The sequence below is a fragment of the Corvus hawaiiensis genome, chromosome 3 (genome assembly GCF_020740725.1).
Source record: "Corvus hawaiiensis isolate bCorHaw1 chromosome 3, bCorHaw1.pri.cur, whole genome shotgun sequence".
NCBI lineage: Eukaryota > Metazoa > Chordata > Aves > Passeriformes > Corvidae > Corvus > Corvus hawaiiensis.
The window spans coordinates 37,918,034-37,941,734 of record NC_063215.1 but is presented as its reverse complement, the minus strand read 5'-3'; the positions used below and the strand labels follow the sequence as shown (position 1 = coordinate 37,941,734).

General features: G+C 36.3%; 1 protein-coding gene across 3 annotated transcripts in view; it reads left to right on the top strand.

The window, feature by feature from the left end:
- Positions 1-23,701, top strand: part of RNGTT (RNA guanylyltransferase and 5'-phosphatase) — a 173,852-nt gene that overhangs the window by 30,225 nt on the left and 119,926 nt on the right. For all 3 annotated transcript variants that reach the window (XM_048298789.1, XM_048298788.1, XM_048298790.1), the window contains exons 9-10: positions 12,970-13,105; positions 19,640-19,711. In XM_048298789.1, the coding sequence (XP_048154746.1) occupies positions 12,970-13,105; positions 19,640-19,711 (208 nt within the window). The remainder of the gene's footprint in view (positions 1-12,969; positions 13,106-19,639; positions 19,712-23,701) is intronic.

Here is a 23,701-nt window from a genome sequence, read left to right as displayed (position 1 = left end):
GAGCATGTTTGTCCCAAAAGGAAAAATGCAGTGTGCACAAATACTTCTTCCCTCCTGTTTGTAAATGCCAATGTATGAAGATGTGTATGTTTGTATCCTAGGTTTAGAGAAATGAACTTTAAATTAAAAGATCTGTGAAGCTCGCTTAGCATTGGCACTCTTTGGTGAAATATTTCCTTTGTACCAGCTACTTGGTTGTATGTAAATAATGTATGCAAACTCATGCTGTTTTGGGGAAAACCACCTCTAAAATCATATTGCTTTAAATTATTATTATTTAAATAAAAGTCACAGAGTTCTGCAGCTATTCTGACTGGTTTGGTGTAAATTCTCTGTATTTATTGGAACAGTAGTCAAACTACTGGTGTCTTATAAATAATTTTAATGCTAATCTATTCATAAGCCAAAAGGCAAATTTCCCACTAGTAAAATCATGCCTTTTGGCTTTGTTGGGATGAAATACATGTTGTATGTTAACAGTAGCTACAAGGTAGATACATCTTTACAAATGTATCCAATTTTGCAGTGTTTCTGTGTTTCTGAAATAGTAGTTACTGTCTGAATAAGGTAATTGTAACAGTATGTTCAAGGCGTTGCTGGATGACTCTGCATTATCAGCTCTGTACTGTAAAATGATTAGCCCAGGTGGGTAATGGCTTGTTGAAGCCCTTCATATGGATCTCATTAATCCTGTTTGTAGCAGATGCTTGTTCTAATGAGTGGAGCTGAATGTTCAGGCAGGGTAAAGTAATGAGACACCAGTGCTAAAGAAAAGACTGTTATCACTAAGAATAAGAAAAAGCTTAAAAATGTCTGTGGAATAATTCAAATCAATACAGTCAAACAGGACTAGGTTTTAGAACGGTAAAATGTGACCTACACTAAATGGAACCTATTAAGGGGAGTAAATAATTTTCCTACATTTGTATGAGTATCTTTTTTATTTTTCACATCTGTACACATGCAGTTTTAGTGAAAAATAATAAATATGATCATAATACTATGGCTGTTCAATTATATTAAGGCAGCTATTTAAAAAAATGCAGAACAGGTAGTTCTTGCCAAAGGCTATTAAATTTGAAAAATATTCATGCAAATTTGATGGCTTGCAGATATCTAAATGCGAATAAGTAGATGCAGACTAAAACAGCTCTTTGAGAATTGCTGCTAGTTGTCTAACATGTATTTGTAACAAGATAGGTACATCTGTGAAGTTGTTTTTTTCTTTCATGGTTAGCAAATTACATTTTAAAAGAAAGGCCTGTTGCCTAAGTAATTATTTTTTTGTTGTTATCATAATACAAAATAAAAATAGTAAATGTACACCTAATTGTATGATAAAACTGATAGGCATTTTTTTGATTGTTTATTAATCAAATAAGTTTGATTTATCTTGAACGTATCAATCAATCAATATATCTTGCTCTATATATAGAGTATTGATTTATATTGAATATAATTATTTTGACTTAGTTACTATATTCTCAAACTTGTGCTAGCTTCCTAGGTTTTTTAAATTCAGCTTTTTGTACAAATTGACGAATTTTTTTTTTTTTTAAACTTTAACATTATTGGCAGTTGCAGCCTCTTCAGAAACGTATTTGTGACCCTTACTTGAAGGAAATCTATGCAGTATATTTTAAGATAACTTATCTATAAATGTAATGAAAACAAGGTTGAAGTTTCTCTCTGATTTCCATGGCTCAGTACTTTTTCTTTCCCTATTCTTTGATCCTTTACATGATGAGATGAAGCTTACATGCATAACTGAGAAATTGCAAATTTGTAATATGAGAAATTATCCAAAAGTCATTTGGTCCAGAATAAATTGTGAAAAAAATCATCACTGCTAAAGAACAACTTAAAAAAAAAAATAAAAACTAGGTGTTTGTTTGTTTTAGAAATTAAGAGGTAAAAGATACTAGCCCAGATTAGGTGGCAAGGAAGCAAAATGGTTGCCTGTCTTTAAAGGCTTAAAGAAAAGATAGTTTTTCCATGAACCCATTCAACTATTATCCCTGAGAGAGAGGAGAGAAAGTTGAGATAATAATGAGAATGAAGGAGGACAGAGAAGATTGGAGAGTAGTACTAATCCAATTAAACCCCAAATCTATACACTTGAGAACTCATTATTAAGAACAAGAGACCAGATTGCCATGAAAGCAGATCTGGAGAATGGAAAGCTTGTCTCCTGGGAGCAAAGATATTAATGTGGAGTTGAACTTGAAGGAGACTATTGGGAATGAGAAAGAAGCCATAGATTAATTTTCAGATTGTACAAATTACATGACCAGATTCTCATGGATGTGAAATTTTATGCCCAGTAGTAGAAAGTTCCTGAAGCAGAGGTTTACACAATTGTTAGTGCATTCTTCCTTAATTTAGAGTAGGGGGACAAAAATGTAGGGTGCTGAGATTTTCAGACATCTTCAGAAATTGTGTTAGAAGGAAAGTTAAGGGCTGTTAATCAAAACAAAGCATTTATGAGTAAAAGAGCATTTCTCAAGGTATGAATACTCCCTTCCTGGGCACCTTCTCTTCTGACCCAGATAGCTACTGAGAAGGCAAATTATTATAAATTGTGTTTTGAGTGTCTTATCATTGAATCACATTTAGGGTTAATACATGTTTATGATCGTGGAGTAAGGAAGGAATGTTGGCCTCCTCGTCATAGGATAGGGTTAAGAACCCACACGAGAATCATCTGGCTGCTTTTAAACCACACCTTCCTTTCCTTTTCCTTCTTCCTCTCCCCACTTATCTTAAGAAATAGACTTAAATATTCATCAGTTTTGCACCATTAGTGTTGTGTATCCCTTTCTCTGTGGCTGTGGCATGTTCCAGTGGGGTGAAATTTTAAAGGACGGAAATTTCCAGTGTTGGGCACGTGCTGAATAGACTTTTCAGGACCAAATGAATTTTTTTTTTATGGGAGTGACAGGTTTTGTGAACAACTGGGTTTAACCCAAGTTATTTGATTCCAAGTTAAATGAGCTTGATTCAGTTGTGCTTATGTAACTGTCAGCAATAGGCAAAGCCTCAGCTGGTAATTACACATCATTTATGTGTGTAGGACAGCCATTCTTCAGACATTTGTATTATTTTCATTGAATGTCTCAAAGAACTAGTTATAAGGGTTTTTCTATTATTATTTGCATGAAATTGTCAGAATGGAGTGACACCTAAAGTAAGAGATTTGGAACCAAAACCCTTACTTTAAAGTGACTGTTCCTAGTCCAGTCTTCCAATCTCCGCACTGTGTTTTTATGTCATGTTTTTAAGGTCATGGGGAAAAAATACAGTTTTTGTTTACATGCCATAGTCCCTTGGGGTCCTTCTTCATAATTATTTTAACTATTCTTTAGGGGAAAACAAGCTCATCCATTTTTAAACTAGTTCTGTACATCTACCTCTGTAAATGGAAGAATTTTTGTTGAGAATGAGGCTGCAATCCATGTGAACTTTATTTCATTGACTTTATTTTGAATAATATATCTAAGGGGAGTCAAGATTAAAAGCTCTAAATAAATAGCTTTTATAAACTACAGTAGTGGTAGTTGTTAGGAATCTGCAGTTTAACTTTGAAGTGTGTAATGATAACATAATGTCAGAAGGTTCTGCAAAAGTATATAAAGATCACATAAATGGTTCAGGATTAAAATGTATAAACTGCCTTTCTAATTATTGCTGAAAAGAGCAATTCATAGATGTTAAGCACAATGTTAGACAGCATTCCTCTTAATTTTCAAAAAAGGAGATGCCTAATTCGTGGTTTTATTTTGTGTGTTTAGGTAGGAGAGGAAGAGGAGATGGGATGAGGAGGCAGGAATTATGTGTTTTGACTCTAGAGAAGAGTTGGAGGTTTAGGAGCTGATATGTGAGTTGTTGCTCATTCTGCATCTTGATAATTGTCCTGTACAATTGTGTTGGGCAGTAAATTTGGGATTAGAAGACTAATACTGGCCTGTTTTCCACAGCATTAGAACCCATAAATATAGTATGCTTAATTGAATTTTCATTTGAGAGTGTGAAAATAAAACTTTGATAAACTGAGTTTGGATTAAGGGCACTCCCAATTTGTTTAGCATTTCCCCTGTCTGTAGGTAAAGATATTCCAGCTCAGGGCAAGGAAGGTCTAGTACAAGGTGGCTTCATTATCTCCACCTGTTGCCATGTTGTCGTTTTCCCCTGTTTTCCCTACTGTACTGGCATTGAGGGCATGTCTAGACTTTGCCTAGCAGACTTTGACAGCAGAAAAGGTTTTGATAGCCGGACTTGTGGGCATCACCAGGCAACTCATTCATTTTGTTTAACTATTAATTTTGAACCAGGAGAGGTGTCTCTTGATTGGGAGACTGTAAGTCAAATGAGGCAGCACAGAATGTCATAAACTCTTGGACTAATGTATGGAGCCATTTGATATAAAAGTACGTCTGGTTTTGTGTTGGGTTTTCTTTGCAGGGGTCCGGTGATGGTGCATTTATGTATTTATTACTAAGGCACATCCATATGACTTTGTTGCTTCTTCATCTCCTGAAATCTTCCTTTTACAGTCACTGAGTCAATGTAGAGGGATGAATAAACAGGTGTGACTGAACATGTCATTCTTCATTTGGCTCCAAATTGACTTGAATGGCCAAAGAAAGCATTCTTACTCTAGGTTGTGGTTTCTCATTTGTATGTGCTTGCAACACTGTCAGAACTCTGAAAAGACGTGGTAGAAGAAATCTGTTGGATTTGTGCCCCTTCTTTAAGTGGTTAAGGAGCTCTGCTGATGTGATACTATACAGGCAGTGTATTCTGTGAAACAGCAGGCCTGGTACTTCACAGTTCTGAAGCCTCTTGACAACACTCAAGAAGTTTTATGGTCACAGTTCTGGGCTCTGATTATTCATATGTAACTATTTGAGTATTTGAACAGATTGTCTTCTAACCAAGCTCTTTTGTTTATTTATAAATAGGTAATGCATTAAAATGCTTATTGCGTAGCTTGTGCTGTGAATACTGATCTTAGAATATTCAACTGTAGTCCCTAAAATGTTCTAATAAGATCCAGATAAAGGGTGTGCCTGCATGTATATCTGATTTGCAAGCAACCAGTATCAATGATTACGGGTTTATTTATTTATTTTCCTTTCTCCCAGACCACTTTTAATAGTGGAACAGTACATTCTGTGCTACTGGTTCTCCTGGGGGGGATTACAGACACATCCATGAAGCGTAATGGCTTATGTTCAGTCAGGGAAGAATGACATTCAGTTTGTGAAGTTGAACTATACAGAAATCTAGGGCATCCCTTTCTCTTGGAGCTGGTCTATTCTGTGAGCACAAATGGCAGCTGTGTTCCTGCTGTGGCTTGTGCTGGCAATGCAGACAGAATTGACCCAGAATACGCTCTGGCATAAATCAGTTCCAAGCTGAGGGGATCTCCTTTTTCAAAGCTGTGTTACTCTTTTCATGACTGCTCTGTTATGGCTCTCCGTGAGAGACATTATGGTTCACTTGCTTGGGGAAAGAAGGAATGTAGCTATTTGTCATGTAATGCTAAATTAATTTGTTATTTCTTATATATTTTTTTTAGCCTGTTGCTTCAGGCATGAATTTTGTCCTATACCTCCAAGATATTTTCAGATAAAGGTTTGTAGAGAGGGATGGAGCCAAAGAAGTTCAAGCAAGCTTGAAACTCTATCTGCAATAAATAATGAAGATAATAACAACAACAACAACAGTAAAAATTATGAGTTCAGGAGTTCAGTCAAGCTTGAGATATAGTTTGTTCCATTAATCTTACAGCTTTAGAAAAAAGTAATCAGAACATTATATATCATGCAGTTGGTTTTCAACAGTGTTCCTATCACTGGTTTAGAAATGCACTTAGCATCATTGAAATTTGGGTGAAACAAAGAGAATCTCGTTTTAAAAATTAATCTGTTAGTATACAGGCTGTTACTGGGTCATATCTTTTCTAGCTTGCTAACAGTTCTTTTGTTTTACATCAGACAAATCACGTCATAGTGCACTATAAGAGCTCTTCGGTATGTAGTAGTTGTAGTTTAATTTACCCTTTGTTGTAAGTCAAATAATGATTACAAGACAACTTTACATTTAACCCATAAGGTTTAATATCCTTCTAAAAATAAAGAAACAAAACCTCTATAGCACTCTAACTTAATTAAAACCCTGAAAGACAGACAAGAAAAACACTGTGACTGGATAGTCCTTTTTAACCTTGCTAAATTCTTGGTTTTACCAGCAGTTTCACAGTCTAATAATACTTTAGATAGGAAATGTAGTTTTACACTGGTTTTGAATTTGCCATCTGTTAAATTAATTAAAACATCTTCATCTTTTATAAATTTATAAAACAGGAAAAGCCAAAGTTTGAGCTCAGTATAAACTGTGATACTTGATTAGGAGAAATTATACTAGTTTCCACACTTCTTATGCATTTTTCCATAGTCCTTAGTGTTGCTGTTGTCTCCTTTATTCAAAAACTGACTTCTCTATTAATGCTGGTGCACAGTATATCCTGGGTGAGGGGATACCATAAAGTTGTATAATGATGCAACATTATTTCTGTATTTTGCACTACCCTGTTCATTATCTGACCTAATTATTTGTTTGCTGATTTGTTTTGTTTTGTTTGTTTGCTTGTTTGGCTGCAGCTGCAGTTCCGTGCTCTCACTGACCACTAAAAAGTAGCTGCTGTATGAGCTTTCTCAGCTGACAGTTAATTTAGAACCTTGTAAGGTGGGGAAGTGTGGTTGCATTTCCTCTCTTCCTGGCTGTGGTACTCTTTGGATATCAAAACTTGCAGTGTTTGTTCCTGTAGTTCTGGACATATTGAAGCTTTCTGTAGTAAATGCCATCTGCAGATATACTCCCTCACTTTTCATGATATTCAGGGCCGTAACAGTCACAAAATCTCTCCTCTGGACCTTGCGTTGTCAAGGGGAACAAATGAAAGGGGAAACTTGCATTCAGAGTTTAAAGGAGAGTGGTGGCAGGCAAGAATAAGAAAAAGATTTTGATGCTGAGTGAGATAACTGTGGAGGAGACTGATGAGTAGTAAAAATTTTGGAGGTTGAAAAGCTGTGTAAGCTGTGTGGTATCTCTTAACTTACAGTGGTGACTTGACAAGGTTACTTCATTGTCTGGAATACTATCTCAACTAATCTTGTGGAAATGAAATTCTTTGTTCTCAATTAAGCAGGGTGATTGGTGAAGATCAATTCATCAATGCCTGGAGGTATGCAGAAGACATGTAGATGTGACACTTTGGGACATGGTTTATTGGTGGACTTTGCAGTGTTAGGCTTACATTTGGACTCAATTATCCTAAAGGTCTTTTCCACCTGAAATGATATTATGACTATCAAAATCAAGCATAGCCCTTCTACTGTGATATATGAGGTGATCAATAAGACAAGAAAATTATTTTTTTTCTGTAGTAGCCTTGAGTCAAGTGGTATCTTGAATGAGTGATTCAGAATATGAGGAGGCTGGATGTTGGAAACATTCTGATTTCTCATGAAATTAGATGTTGGTGTAGCAGATGAACTAGGATAACTTTCTTAACTGTAACATGAATATTGGAAAGCATTCATTCCGTTTAGGAAAGATGCAAAATAAAATGTGAAGAATAATACTTTATTTTCCTAATAACTGAAGGATAAAAAATTGTTACAGAGTTCAGATTTTAAAAAAATCACTACAGGATTGTTAAGGAAAACTTCAGGGTTACTGCTGAATCTCCTGCAGATGCCTGGTCAGAGTTGTCACTATGAGCACACTTGAACATCTAATGCAAGCTGTGTCTTGACCTCCATAATGAGAGTTTAACCAAGACAGTTTTGAAGCACAGGGAATGGGTCATTTCATCCCATGGAGGCACCTTACAACTGTGGAAGTTAACCAGAAGCTGAATTCTACCTTCTTATGAGGGTGGAGGATTGGTGGAGAATTTTAACAGGTGACAAATCCAGGTGCTTCTGAGTGTAGTAAGATATATACAAGACACATTTATGTACTAAACAAGAGCCTAGTAACAGTATTTTAATATTGAGGGAAAAAAAGTCTTGATTTTAGAAGCTAAGCTTGGATCATTCATGTTAAGGCTTTACTTTAAATTTAAATCACTATGGTTGTAATGAGAGGTAAAAATAGATCAAAAATGCAGGTTTTCTCTTTATTAAATGACAGGTTTGGTTGCCCTAAGGGCAGTAGTTAATAGAATTACTCAGAATTACTGTGACTGAGGAACACGTCTGCAGTATAGATGAGGAATGGCATTTCCTCTGCGTTCAGCCATTTTGGTAGGAGTTTGTATAAAGGAAAAATTGCGGTTTTTACCTAGGAAGACTGGTATATCTCATGCTTCTGGACTTAGACAAAATTTCTATTTATTAGAGAGAGTGAGGCTAAGAAGATTGCTAGAGTTCTAAGATAGGTAAAGAACCGATTGAAAGAAAATGGCAGTGGATGGTTTTGAAAGAAAATGCATAAAAAGCCACAAGTAGAGACCTGAATATTAGTTTTGTTTTATCATTAAGTATTTTGAAACATAATCCAAGTATGTTCTGATAAATAAATGAGGGAGATCAGCCACTGAATTCACTGAGGAGCAGAATAATAAAACTGGAAGGATATTTAGTAGTAGAAAATGCAAGGTCATGAATGAGAAATATTGGAGCTGGAGGCTGTTAATTGGAAATGACTGTCAGTCACAATCTAAGGGATTTTTTGGTTTAAAATGCTGTGGAGACTGTTGATGGCATACCTTAACCAAGAAATATGTGAGAGAAATACAAGGTGTTGGTATACTCAGAGCAGACTAAATTCCAAAGGTCTGTGTGTGTGTTTGTAAAAAAATTATTTGTAGTTTGGACTGTTGAATACATAATTCTACAGCAGCTTATGCATGTAGCAAGAAATGTTTCTTGCTGGCTGGTATGCTGTGTATTTATGCAAATGACAACATGTGTGCGACTTTGGAGAAGGTGGTTTGTGACAGAACTGTCAGTGTGCTGATTAAAAAGACATTGTTTTCCTTTTGTTTACACGTTGAAAATAATGTTGTAAGTCTTCTTGTAAGTTCCTGTGTTAGTGTCCCTGTATCCAGGCTTTGTCATCCTTGTGGAGACATAGTTTGAAGCAGTAACCATTGCCAGCAGCAATTAACAGAAGAAAGCAAGCTGAGCCTTCCCTATTTATTGGGATTTAGGGTCTTTTGCTCCATGTGCCACAGGCCAGCTTCAAACTCTTCTAATTTAAACTTACGCTAAATCCACCACAGTCTGAATTCGGGTCAGGACATGGAACTGCAGCAGCTTAGTGACACAGATAGATGATCTCCTACTGTCAGTGGATAAAGGGCGGTCATTAATTTTCATTCTCCTGGCCTTTCCCTCAGTGTTTGATGGATCTGGCCAGAAGCTGATGCTTTCTTGGCAGGAGGGAGTGGCAGGGTCCGAAGGAAAGCACTCGTGTGACTTGGCCTTGTCTTAGGTGATCAATCTACAGACTGGCAACAAGCTTGTGGTTTTGAAGCACTGCCAATCATAAAAGGAAATTAAGAAATTGAAAATCATATCTACAACAGGATTTCGTTGTTGCCTCTGCGTCAGCGAGCATATTAGAGATGCTAATTGCTATTCATATTTGGGTAATGCTTATTTGTGTGGGAGGGCAGCACTTTCACAAGACTGAATTCCAGGCTGTGTAATGAACTCCCTTGGGAATGGAGAGCTGCTGTGTATTTTGTGCTTAGAGTTGATGATGGAATTTCTTATATTTTGCATTCTTTAATGTGATAATACAGACACAGGCATATTTAAAAAATAAAAATAAAAAAAAAGCAGCGACGGCGGCACTGTGTCGAAATAAATAATCTTCTTTGATATAGCCTGTCTAAAGAAATACTGCAGGGCAAAGAAGGCTCCTAGAGGACCTGAATTTTTAAGCTTCCTTTGAAACAATATTTCTAATCCATTTGCTACTTGTAGATTTTTTTCCAGAAAATTACTTGTGTGTTGAACTCAAACTGAGAAAATGAGATTTTAAAGTTTGAAGAAGCTGTGTTGTATTTTTATATTATACTTAAGGTTTTAAAACTCATATAAAGCACAAAATTAACATATGTAACCTTATTGCTGAGACGGTTGCTGTGATTTTGGCTGAGAGAAAGAACTTATAGATAAAGCACATCACAAAATTGAAGTCAGAGGCAAAACTTCTGTGAATGCATAGGCCATTAGTTTTATGGTAAGTATGTTTTGGCAAGCACTACATGTGCAGTGAGGTACTGTGTTGGGGGAGAATTTTCAAACCCAGTTTTGTGAATCCTAATAATTTATAAAAGAGGGCAGAGGCCATGTGTTCCAATGGGTATAGTATTGGATTTGGAGCTTGGGAAATGCAGTTCTGTTCTTGTTCCTTAATCTCGATGACCGTAGGTTGAGGGATACCAAGTAAGTTGCCTTATTCTGCAATAAGTAATATTTTCCTGGAAAGTACTTTCAAATTTAATGATGAAAAGTTATAAACATCTGCATAAAGGAGAAACCTCAGTTTTTAACTTAGGATTTTCACTGTAGCTCCTGTCAGCTTCAAAACTGTGTAAAAACCAAAAACCTACCACCACTACCAAAAGAAACTCAACTGAAAATGGAAGTCTAATAATTCTTTTAGCTTTTATTTCGGGCCCAACTGATGTGGACTGCTTGATACAGCACATGTGTGGAGGCAAATGAGTGTTTGATACAGTTGCCTTTATTTGGGTATGCTAAAAATAGTTGATTTCTGAAGAAAAAACTTTATTTGATAGTTGACATTTTTTAAAATTTAAAGATTAAAGTTATTAATACTCTGGTAGGTGATTTGGAGATCTGTCTGTGTAATGCCAAGAGCTGTCACTCTGCTAATGAAATTTTCATCCTGTTTCTTGAATTACTGTGTTAATAATAATGCCCAATTAGAATTAATAATGGCCCTTGCCTCAGGATCAGAAGTGAATGAAAAGTAGCTTCTAATGAAACTTCAGATTTTACCGTTTCTGTGACTAGATATTTTATCTGTTTGTGAGATTAATCTGTGTGGATGCCGTGACCCTTTATTTGTCAGAATTTGTTTCAGTGGAAACTGACTGGTTGGTAGTGATTGGACTGACAGTTTCGAGAGATGATGATGGTTCTCTATTTCCATGTATAGTTTTCAAAGGTGAATGAGCAGTTCTGTTACTGCTCTTATTGCTGCTCTGCCTTTGTTCTTTTATTCACTTGTCTGGTTTTACATTTGGATTGAGCCATCTGATGTAGGACCATGTCATCTTGTGTACTTGCCCAGAATTTAAAACAATGGGGCCTGGTTACTAATTGGAGCTTTTGGGTGCTCACACAATAGAGGTAATTAGTAATAAATGTACAGCTGTAATAGCAAGTAGTGTTCACAGTGGGCAGTGCAATTGCATGGCAGTTAAGTTCCTGTGTTCTGTCTCCAGTGAATGTATTTGAGAAATCATTGCTCTTCTTTCTTTGCCTTTGTGGTGTTGCCCAGAGGCATGTTCTTTATTCTGGTGTAAGTGCTTATCTGCTGATACCTTAATTAACTTCTTAAAATATAAATGGCCATGGTACATCGAAATAATATTCAGAAATGTACTGATCAGCAGTCTACAAGATTTCTCCATGAATGCCTGTAGTGTCATCTGGAGAAAACTTTAAACTTGACATTAAGCACATGCACTTAAGAGTGAAACAAGCAAACAAACAAAAAACCTCAACCAACCAACCAGCCCAAATCCCTCAATAACTGATAAATTCAGTTTCACCAAAACCCTGCCTATCTCTTTTGCTTCTTGCACATTTTCAGTTTTTAGCTGCTCATAGAACACTTCTGTTTGTCAGTCCATCCTTGACCAAATTTTTTCTGTCTTATGTTGGTAGTAATTAGAATTTTGTTAAGTTCTGTTGTTTGGACCACATTCAGAGTTTTAGTTCAGTAGTTTATTAAATTGGGAGGGTAGAGGAGTTTTCAGCCATTCAGCTAACAAAACCTCAAAAGACTACTTTCAAAATGAGACATACCTGGATCAGTTTAATGTCTTTCCCAAGCAGAGAACTTGTTCAGATTCTAAGTTGGACAGATATATTACCATGAGCCCCAGACAAATGGGTCTACATGAAAGTAATTTACTGTCCTGAGACGAAATTTTTTTCTGTCTTCAAAGTCAGCATGTGCTGTTTCTCAGCATTTCTGAAGTAAGATACAGACTCATAGAAATCATAGAATGATTTGCATTGGAAGGGAACATCCAGATCATCTAGTTGTGAAGGAAGATGGCATGCAGATAGGTGTGCTTAACAAAAACTTTGTTTCCATACAGAATGCCAGTGAAAATTCTCCAGGGGCTTTAAGAGGTCTGTCACATGGACTCATTTGAAGAATTGTGGCCTGGCAGTGTTTGTCCATATGAAAGGAATATTTAAGTTGTGGGCTGGTTTGACTCCTGTAGCAACTAAGGCCACACAGCCACTTGCTCTCTCCCCCCTGTAGGGAGATGGGGGAGAGAATCAGAAGGGTAAAAGTGAGAAAGCTCAGGGGTTGAGATAAATATAAGGAAAAATAAGGAACTGATTTACTATTTCCCATTGGCAGGCAGGTATTTAGCCATTTCCAGGAAAGCTGGGCTTCATCATTCACAAAGGTGACTTGGGAAGAAAAAACCCATGACTCCAAATGTCTCCTCCTTCCTCCTCTTTTTCCCATTTTTTATTGCTGAGAGCAACATTGTATGGTCTGGGATATTCCCTTGGTCAGTTTACAGGTTTTAAGTGTAAAAAAATCCTTTTAAAATGTTTTTTTAATAGTATCTGTCATGATTATTTGTTTTTAACACTTAATGTAAAAAAAAAAAAAAAGAGATTTTGAGGATATACCTGTAATTATAATATCTTAACACTGCCTTTGCAGGTACATGATGCTGATTGATGGCAAGAATGAAGTTTATATGATTGATAGAGACAATTCCATTTTTCATGTATCCAACCTGGAATTTCCATTTCGTAAAGATCTTCGCACACACCTAACAAACACTCTTCTAGATGGGGTAAGGAGTGTACTGTATAATTATTGTAACAATTAATGTGCTGTTTGCTTTTGTTCATGAACAGGGCCAAATTTTTAGGCCTGGATCAGTGAATCATAGGATTTCAGGAGGAATATAGATTCAGTCACTGGCTGGATGCGGGAATTGCATTTTATAAGAAATTACTTACCTACGGAATGGCATTGATGACTGCTCTGGGGGGAGCTGTTTGTCTTTGAAATAAATCAAGGTATTGAGATGGCATTCTCTGAATATGAGAAAAGACTTGAAGAGAATCTAAAAAAATTATTGCAGAACTTCATCTCTTGCTACATAAAAAAGTAATAGCAAACATGGTCAGTTTTATACAGCTCATGGAAATAGTTTTAAAATTTGATAAAATTTGCTTCATCTTTTGATACACTTTTGTGAATTGATGTCTTTGTTTCTGTTACCTTTATTTTCAGCTGATCTGAATTTTTGAATAATTTGGAAATGGCTTAGTTATATTTGTTTAAGGCTAAAACATTTCTAAATTGCTATGCTAATTTAAATTATGTAAACTTGCTAATGAATTCTTTGAGCCACTTGTAAAACAAGCTGTAAAACATCTGTATTTGTGGTTTGGAGGCTGGACTGGATTACTGGTGGTAAACTTTTCAGAATAGCCACAAGAAGAAATTATTTCTTTCTTGACTGTCCTATTTCATATGACCAAAAGAACTTCATTAGCTCTTACACTAATAGATCAATGCAGTTTCCTATTAAGTTTCAGTAGCATTGGATACTTTCTACATTGCTGTAATTCCTGCTTGATGAAGTATTTTTAGACCTGAGATATCTTCCATATTGATCTTCTGAAGCCTAACGCACTTTTCAGATATAGGAGACCATATTGTCTTTATTAACTTGCTTTCCTTCCTCAGGCTCTTGTTCCAGTATTCTTCTTGAAATGTCACTTCTGTGACTGATCTGTCTTACTGAACACACATTTACATGTGAAGCATGTATAAATTGAATCTGTGAGGATAATTACTGCAAAGAACAATGTACTCAGGGACAGAGAAGCAGCTAATGGAATATTTTCCACCACCTCTACTTCACTGAAAAATTGAGAGCATAATGCAAGAAATGCCATGCTTTCAGCTCAAAAGTGGTTGCACAAGCTGTCATGTCTGGTAGGAGCCTCTTCAGCCAGGCAGCTCCCTAATGATATACATAATATTATTCTTAATGACATACATTAGGTTCCATACTTTTGAGATAAAAAGCCTGGTACTGCTGGCTTTTTCCCCTGCTACTTCTAAGGCTCTTGAGAAAGTAATGACTTGCCAGTGTCCATATGGTGCAATCCTAGGTGTTCTTGAGGGAAATGGCTGCTCTTTCATTTATTTATTTAATTATTCTTTTTCTTTCAAAACAGATGTTTTAGTAAAGGTGGCTGATATGTACATGGTGGAAGACAGGGATATTGAGATAAGTGCATAACGTAGCTGTGGGGCATGGAAGAAGGTCTCTGATCTGGTGTTTTGTGTTCCCAGATTTATTGATTTAAGTCTCTTAAGAATAGCTGAAGTTCTCTCAGGTACCCATAGCATGAACTATAACTTTGCTTAATTTGTTGTTCTGTAAAAGTTTGACTGTTACAGTGCATTTTTGGTGTTTCACTTTATTGGCATAAAATCAGTCTTACTGTGATTGTTTTCCCTCCCACATTTTTTTTTAATAAAGTGAAAAGCAAAATGACATGAAATGAACAAGTACTGATTGACTGAAGTACCCTGAGATAAAATAAAAACCTTTCAATGGATAAATACTTTCCATAGTACAGATTTCTAAATTTGTTTCAGTATGGTCAATTAAATAAAAAGCTGTTGATGGAATATTTTTTTTCAATTGAAATTCCTTTAACAGGTTTGAGGACAAGACTTGCCTATTATTTGAAGTGTCAGAAGAGCTTAACTTTGTAATTGAATATTTGTTTATGTTGATGCCAAATGAAAATTTCCATGAATGATCCTTTACTCTAGATATATGCATGATTTATTTTATTTTATTTTTTAAATCTGTGGGAAGAAGTTGGCTTTTTCTCTATTGACATATTTTTCTAGTTTGTGATTGAAGGGCTGTTGAAGTTAATTCTTTAATTACAGGCTGAAGTAGTTCATACTTGGTGTCCTTGAAGTAGGTTTCTCTCTTTCAGGGAGTGAAAGTATAGAATGAGGTGGCCCAATTGGTATTGCTTTACAGTATTCTTAAAAATATGAGAAAAAAGGAAAGAGAGAACAAAAATATCAGTGCCATGAAGCAAACAACTACTGGTTTTAAAAATACAAAAGATTAGGTAATTCCCCCTAACATTATTTAGAATGACAGTGTGCATGAAACTTTCATAAAGGCAATTTCCATGCATTCAGGCATCTATTCACTTGCTTTAAGGCCTCTGGTGTAAGCCTTTCATGTCATTATTTTTGAGAATTTCAGATGCGTTTGTGGTTCACTTCAGACTGAAACTACTTGCAAGCAGTTCTTATGTGACCAGTTACATCTTGGGTGATGACAGATCTCCTGCAACACTGTGCTCATCTCCAGCTCTTCAGTTGCAATTGTTTTCCTGTCATGGAAGAAAGTTTTCTGCAAAGCTCATTAAAGCTAATTTGTCACCTGCAGGTGACTAGTGTGACTTATGCCTTTAGAATCCAAGTGTTTTGCATCCACTGAAAGAATGCATAGAGTTTTGTTCAAATGTTTTGGCTGTCATGCAAAAAAACTAAATAGCTATTTTCAGGAGCTTTCTCGGCATTCTGCTTAGCTTTGGAACAGTTGAGTAGAAAATGCAGAGGCATTCTTAGCCTTGAAATACATTTTATAATTTTAACACAACTTTTTAATCTATTTTATTTTTATATAAAATATTGTTCACACTTGAAGACTTTGGAGGGCCAGGAACTCCATAAACAGAGAGTGAGATAAATATTTATTTATGTTTTTGTATTAGTAGAGATCTTACCTATTTGTAAACTGTCTCAGAAATTGCAGAACTTAAAACTTTTTGAGTTTGCAAAAGCTGGTGCAAAATAGATTTATGCAAAATAGATTTAAGAAAAAAGGCAAGAAACAAAAGCTACTTTCATTCCTGAAATATAGCAGTGACTAGAATTGTGTTAAAGATAAATGGATAAAGGATTAAGACAAAGCACAGGAGGAAAAGGAACAACAAACATAGGTATTATTAGATCTGATTCCATACTCTGTGTCAACAAAAAATACATTCTGCAAGTGGCTGGTAAAATTGGATCCTTTGCTTTGTGATTAAATTTTGGATTATTTTAAGTCCAAGTTACTCTCTAGTAAAGTGATTCAAAGAAAAAATCCACGAGCTCTCAGTCCAGCATTGTTCTTCTGGTACCTTGTCCAACGAAAAGCTCTTAGCACTGTTGCAGGTCTAATATATTGTACAACTGTGCTTTGCAACACCAGAAGATGGAGGAGAGGGACACCAGCACAGTGTTGCAAGATTACATTGCATTAATTGATCACCGGACCTTGTTCTTCAGGCCCATGGGTTAAGTGGATACCTAAACCAGCAGCTAATGGACAAGTGCTAAAGATCATACTGACTAGCAGAGGTAGTTTTAAAACACACAATACTGGCTGTAAATCTGCATGGAGCCTGTAGAAGGAACTGCATGGATGCAGGTGTGCCTTACGGATACTTTTATGTTATATTAACATGTCATGTGAGTGGATTTGGGTTTTCAGTTTTTAGTTATCTAAAAATTGGCTTAAATATAGTCTTACAGTATCAGCTTATTACTCAGGTCAGAACGAGTGAGTTTCATTGTGGTCATTTCTCAAATAGTACATTTTCCCAGCTTCTCTGAACTTGTCTCTGGGGTCTATTCCCTGGGGTATTTTTCAATTTCGATAATTTCAAGAAGATTCCAAAACCAGACTGTAAAATAATGATGTGTTAGAGCATTTCTAATCTGAACCATTCCTATGCTCACTTTACAGCTTTTGCCTTGTGACAGTTGTATTGGTGTAACTAATAGAGCAGGGAATGTTGTTGTCATGATGGAGATGAGCAGCGCAGGAATTTGTCATCTCCTAAGGCATATTGTGCTATTGTTTTTTGCTCTGGTAACTGGGATTTCAGTCAGGATGTCAAAGAGAACAGGAGGCAAGGGAGGAAGAAAAGAAGGGAGGAGATGAGGGAAAAGGCTTGTTTGACCAGTAATAGAATAAAAATGTTTACATGTCTGAAGTAGAGAAAAAGTTAAAAATAAACATTTCAAAGGATGTTTAAAAACAGTTCTTGGTCCTCTTTGTTGTATTTTATATTCCTTCTTAAACTGAGTATGCAGAGATTCAGATTTTTAAAATTAGGCATAAAATCTTGTAATACCAGGCACTGAAATGTTTTCAGGGTTTTGCATACAAATGCTAGCTTTCCATCAAAGCTGAGGCTCTGAATATGCATGCTGAGAAAGTAAGTCCTTAAACCCTAAATATGTGCTCAATTAAATGTGTTTCAAAAAGTTGTTTCACCTGCCAATTCAATTTAGAGTTAATGAAATACAATGGCATTCTTTTGTTTCACTGTTACTTTGTTATTTGTTTCACCTGATTACTATCAGGAATTTCAGGTGGGGGTTTTTCATCCTGGGTTTTTTCCCCCTTGCATTGTATCTTTACACACTCTTCCAAGTTTGCATATCATGCCTTCTGTCTCTTGAGTTGTACCCATCTGTTCTTGTAGTTAGTTATAAAATTTATTGTCAAAGAAGGCATTGCAGCATTGTGTCTGCTGTTCCTTTGAGAGCCTACCTAAATATTGGGAACTAATGGAATGGCATTTTGTTACATCATTTCTGTGAAGTTACATCACTTCTACGTAGACTTTTTTTGCTCATGTTATTTCACAGTGCCTCTGACTAAAAGAGTAAGATATTGTAATGTTACAAAGGAATAGTTTTCACTCACTGGATTAATTTTTGTTAATTTTTTTTTTTTTTAATTTTATGGAATGATGTGTAAGGTCAGCTTAGGTCGTCATTCACACTTGTGAATGCTGCACATAGCTTTGAAATCCCAATCTCCATCTCAGTGTTGTGTTCACAGAAGATGAGATTCCAAAATATTAAGCAGGCAGCTTAGATTTCCCAGTGGTTTTTGAGAACAACATGTTCATGTCTTCTGGTTTAGTTTTAAATGCTTCAAGCTTTGTTTGCTTTAAAACAAATCTATATTTTTACAACTGAACTGCTTGCTTATCTTTCAAAGCAAATTGTAGTTAAATGCTAGGTACAATTAGAGAATCTTGTTATTGTTACCCAGACTGAAAATTAATCTTACATGAGTCAATCAGACTTTTTTGGGTTTACTTTGTAGAATTTATAGATTCTGAGAGAAATTAAAAGGTTGTGAGACATAAAAATACTACTAACATAGCAAGACGTTAACTAAACAAAATTATTTTGAGTTGATGTAACTTTCTTTTTTGGAATAATTCTTGAACTCCTGATTTTGTTTTCATCATGTCATAGTGAACTGTTTCCATGTTTTTCAATTGTTTTACCTTGTTTGTGTGAGTTTGGAATTTTAACTTGGTATTTTTAGAAAAAAATCTGCAGCTGATACAACTTACTAGGCAAGAATGAGGTGGGGGAGGGAGGTAGGGAGAAGATGGATTGCATTTAGAGAAGTGACTGTTTCAGAGTTGTCTCTGGAAAAGATCTTCCAGTGGTTGGTTGTTACCATTTTCAATCTTCCTAGTTAGTTTATCAAACTGTATATACTATGTCTGATATGTCTGATTCCCATCATAGGAAGCTTGAGTTACGGATGTAAGCACTACCATGTAATGCATATTTATTTTTGTATGTACCATTAAGTTCAGGAAACATTTTTGTGTTTGGATGTTGATCATTAACATTCTTTCCCTACCTGACCTATTTTCAATATGATTTGCCTGTACATATTGAATGTTTACTGACTTCGTGTGATGCAGAGAGTGTCTGTGATATTTCGGTTTGGAGGAGCCATACTGTTTAGTCACAGTGCAACATTCAAGCAAATTGCAGCTCTCACTGCTGCCTAAGACACTGTTCAAATGAAAAGATCCAACCTGAGCATAGGAAATGAGTGTGAATGCTTGTTCTTTACATCCTCGCTGTTGTATTTCTGACTGTGGGCCAGGTTTCCAGTAGTGCTTGGTTACTTAGGATCGCAGTTCTTATTGAGGTTTCTAAAAACTCATTATTCACTAAAGATTTTGAAAGCTGTGGGGAAACTAATATATAAATGTTGCAAATCAGAATGGGAAGCCCTAGCACAGCTTCCTAGTGTTTCATTAAATGCTTCACAAGAGACTTTTAAGACCACAATAATATTTTTATAACCTTGACCTGTTGTAAAATATCTTTTGTAATAAAGACGTGGCTGGTGTTTGATTGCATCATGCTTGCAGGTATATGCACCAAGTATAAATGTGTCAACATTCTTCTTCTATATTTATGAAAAAAATGCCAATGCTTTCTCTTTTCTTTTAAGGAAATGATCATCGACAAGGTTAATGGACAGGTTGTCCCCCGGTACTTGATATATGACATTATTAAGTTTAATGTAAGTACTTTCAATTTTATTGCTTATCATTAGTTATTGATTCTTACTGCAATTTTAATCTTATTTATATAAGTAAGAGCTTCAGAGTAAATATAAACACCAAAAGTGTTTGGGTATTTTGCATCTTGATAACAAGCAATGCATCGGAATTTAGATTGAAAGCAGCCTTACAATACATGTTGGTTTATTCCCACTTGCTCAAGAAAAAAATGGCCATTTGAAACAGTCTGCTAGCCACTGCTGGAAAATTTCCCATTTCTAGAGCATGTCTGAACTATTTAAGCAGTGAAATCAAGAAGGGATGGAGGAGTTAGCCTGGTGTATTTGTTACCAGAGCTTCACAGTACTTGTTAGGCTGCTCTGTCACCTCCTTCTCAAATTTCTGTTTGAAACCAGGCAACTGGTCCTCTGCTAAGTCCTCAACAGCAGGGTCTCCTGGTGGCACAGGCTGTAGGCAAAATGTATATGAAGGAAATATATTGCAGAAGTTGTGGAAAAGGAGAACAGAGCCTAGAAGTAAAGTCTTTGTGATCACAGGAAAGAGCTGTTAAACAGTACTGAAAATAGGAAACTTGTTTTCTGTAAACCAGCTTTCAAATACAGTGAAGGTTTGATTATCACCAAAGGGCTCTTTCTGGTGTGTTTTACAGATTCTTTTTTGTTGTTATTTTCTTCATAGTAGCTCACATGGTACTGTGTTTTGGATTTGCAAATCAGCACAGAATAGTGCTGATAACACAGGGATGTTCTTTGTTATTGCTGAGCAGTGCTTGCACGGCTTCAAGCCCTTTTCCATTTCTCACCCCACTGCACCAGTGAGTAGGCTTGGGGGGCACAAGGAGCAGGGAAGGGGACACAGCCAGGACAGCTGACTCCAACTGACCAAAGGGACATTCCTTGCCATAGGATGTTGTGCATATAAAGCTGGGGGAAGAAGGATGTTTGTAGTGGTGGCATTTGTCTTCCCAAGTCATCATTAGGTGTGATGGAGCCCTGCTGCCCTGGGGATGGCTGAACACCCACCTGCCCATGGGAAGTGGTGAATGACTTCCTTACTTGACTTTTTTTGCATGTGCAGCCTTTGCTACAGCTTTGAAACTCTCTTTATCCCAAACCGTGGGTTTCCTCACTTTTTACCCTTTTGATTCTCTCCCCCCATGTTATTCTAGGGGGAGCGAGTGAGTGTCTGCGGAAGGCTTAGCACCTACTGTGGTTAAACCACAGCAATGTGTTAAATTTAGTCAAAAAAGCCCATGGAGGAAACACTAGTATCTGTTAATGCTTCTGGAAAAGCAAAATTATTGTTTCAGTGCTCCTAAGAGGACAAAAACAAGATTAGTAAACCACAGGGCATTTCAGCCTTTCTAAACTACAGTTGACTCTTCCAATCTTGAGTAAGGTACTACTCAGCTCAATCACTCAGTCTGAGTGGAAATTGCAAGTGTAGGCATGTCACCAGTCACCAGAAATTATTTAGGTATTCTTGGAAGCATAGTCATACTGTGACTTAGGACAGCTGCTTTTAAAAGGAGTAGTTTGTGGGGAAGACAGATTAGGACTAGAAGCTTTTTTTTAACACATTTTAATTCTGTATCTGGATGTCCTTTCTCTAACCTTTTCTAAAAAGTAGGTGTTAGTTTCCTGGATCCCTCCTGCAATTAAGACTTTTCCCTAACTAAGAATTCCATATAGTCTTCTGAAAAATACAGTCTTCTATAACCACTCCTGAGTTCTCATTTTTCCTTTACGTTTTCTTACCTGTGGCTTCACCTGTGATTCTGTGTTTATTTACCTTCATGTCCTGCCTTGTCTCTGCTCTCCTTTTGAGTCTAACCTGCCATTCACTGCTGTTACACTTCCTTTGAAGTAAACATGTAATATAAGAAGTGTACAGTCATTCAGTTTGGGATGTGCATATACTGGCAAAATAACACTTTTCAAAACTCATAATTATTTTGGTTGAATTTTTTTTAAAAACTACTTTTAAACTACTCATTTGTAGCGGAGTGTCCAGATTTAACATGATGAATCCCACTTGGCAAACAGGAAAAATGATCAGCAGGTTTCCAGAGGATTGTCAGTGTTTAGGAAAAGTCTGCTTTTGAGCAGTGCTTTAAAGCTTGTTGGGTTTTGTTTGTTTTTTATGTGCCCTGGGAATGAGAGAGAGGAGCTAGTTACTGTGTAATACTTTTTTAAAGTCAAGGACGAATTAAGATAATGTTATCAGTACGAGTACAAGCAGGGCTTTAACTACAAGAAGTCATTAGCAATGGCCCTACTACAAAGATTAAAAAGCACAGCTGTTTTTAGGTTAATTTTAGAAGCTTAATTATAAAAATGGGCACCCAAGGATGTTTGGCTTGGCAAGAAATGATCAACTGAATTTTATCACCAAGAGAGGTAAATGTAATATAACTTGTAAATGGCAAGAAAGAATAAGTTCCTATTTAAGTTGTGTGAGTTAGTTTTTTGTTCATTTTTTTAGCAGATCTTCAAATAAAATAATTACACAAAGCACTGGTCCTGTTCAAAACCAGAACATTCCTCCCCACCTTCCAAACAAACAACCCCCCACTCCAAAAACTCCCCCAAACAGAGGTTGCGCTGGAATTTGGCATTGTTTTGATCTGGGAAGTAGTTGAGTCTTGAAGGTGAATGATGGAGTACTTGCTCATGAGTTACAAGATTTGCAGCATGTCCTGTGTCTCACCCTCCACGTGACTCAGCTTACTCTGCTCTTGGAGATGCGACTTTGCAGCTGGGGAAATGCACATTCAAACCCCACTGATAAATGCCTTTGCTCAGGCAAACCACGTTTTAGTCAGGTCTTGTGAACTAAGATATTTTTAGCTGAGCTTATTCTCAAATGCATGACCTATTTTGCTAGCTAAGCATTGCAGAGTTTTCTAGCTTTATCAGAGTATTCTTTCTGAAATGTTGCATTCACAATGCAGAGAAAGTGAGTGGACAAGGAACTACCTGTTACAGATTTTAATCCACATTGTTATTGGTGAGGCTTATTGTTACTTACTTTTTGATTTTGCTGTAGTATGTCAGGAATAAACTATAGCAGCATTCTAGAAAGAAACAAAGGAAACCAAGAGAACAGACTGATTGACGTCTATAGTGTGTATTTGGCTCTAGATGTCTATACAGGAAAAGTCTTAGGAGGATACAGGAAAGTCTTAGGAGAAAGGAAACATAAAAATTGAGTTTCAGTGATTGGGAGAAACCTAAACTTGAATTCTTAAGCAAAAACATGTCAGTTATCTTGGTTGTCTTTTTCCATAAGTTTTGTATTGAATTCTGATGCTTATCATGTATAGTTGCTGCAAAAGTCTGTCTTCAAGGATGCTGATGGAATCCTTTGATTATTTCTTTTAGTTACTATTTCTGTGACATCTGGTTTCTAAAAGCTTATAACACATCCCATTTTGTTGCAAGAGATGTTTGTGTCAAGAAAAACAAATGATTCTTCAGGAGATTTAAAAAGATTTTTCTTACTGTAATTTTCATCAGTTTGAAGCATGGCACTGATTGTTATTAATAGCAACTCAAAATATGACATTGCTGTCTCACTGCTTTCGTCTCACCTGCTAAAATCAAATTAGTAGAAAGAAAGCTGTATCCTAGTGTAATAAGCCTGCCTTTCGACCTTTGTGAGGTCCACACACAAGAACTCTGAATTTTTCATATTCCTCTGAACATAAAAGGCTAATAGGACCCACCATTCCTTACAGTCTTTAGTCTTAATGAGTACAGTGCCAAATCCCTGCAGTGTATGTTGCTTTTCAGCTTCTTGATTTGTGTCTGTATGTAGTTGAGTTCATCATTGTAGTAACTGCAGCTGTATAGATACAATTTCAAATTTGGTGGATAATTTGGTGGATAATTCTAATGTAAGAGAGGAAGCTGATAGTAGAATAACTAATAGCCCCAGAAGCAAATGCAGGTAAATCCAAATCCCTTTTCATCTGAAACAGTCCACAA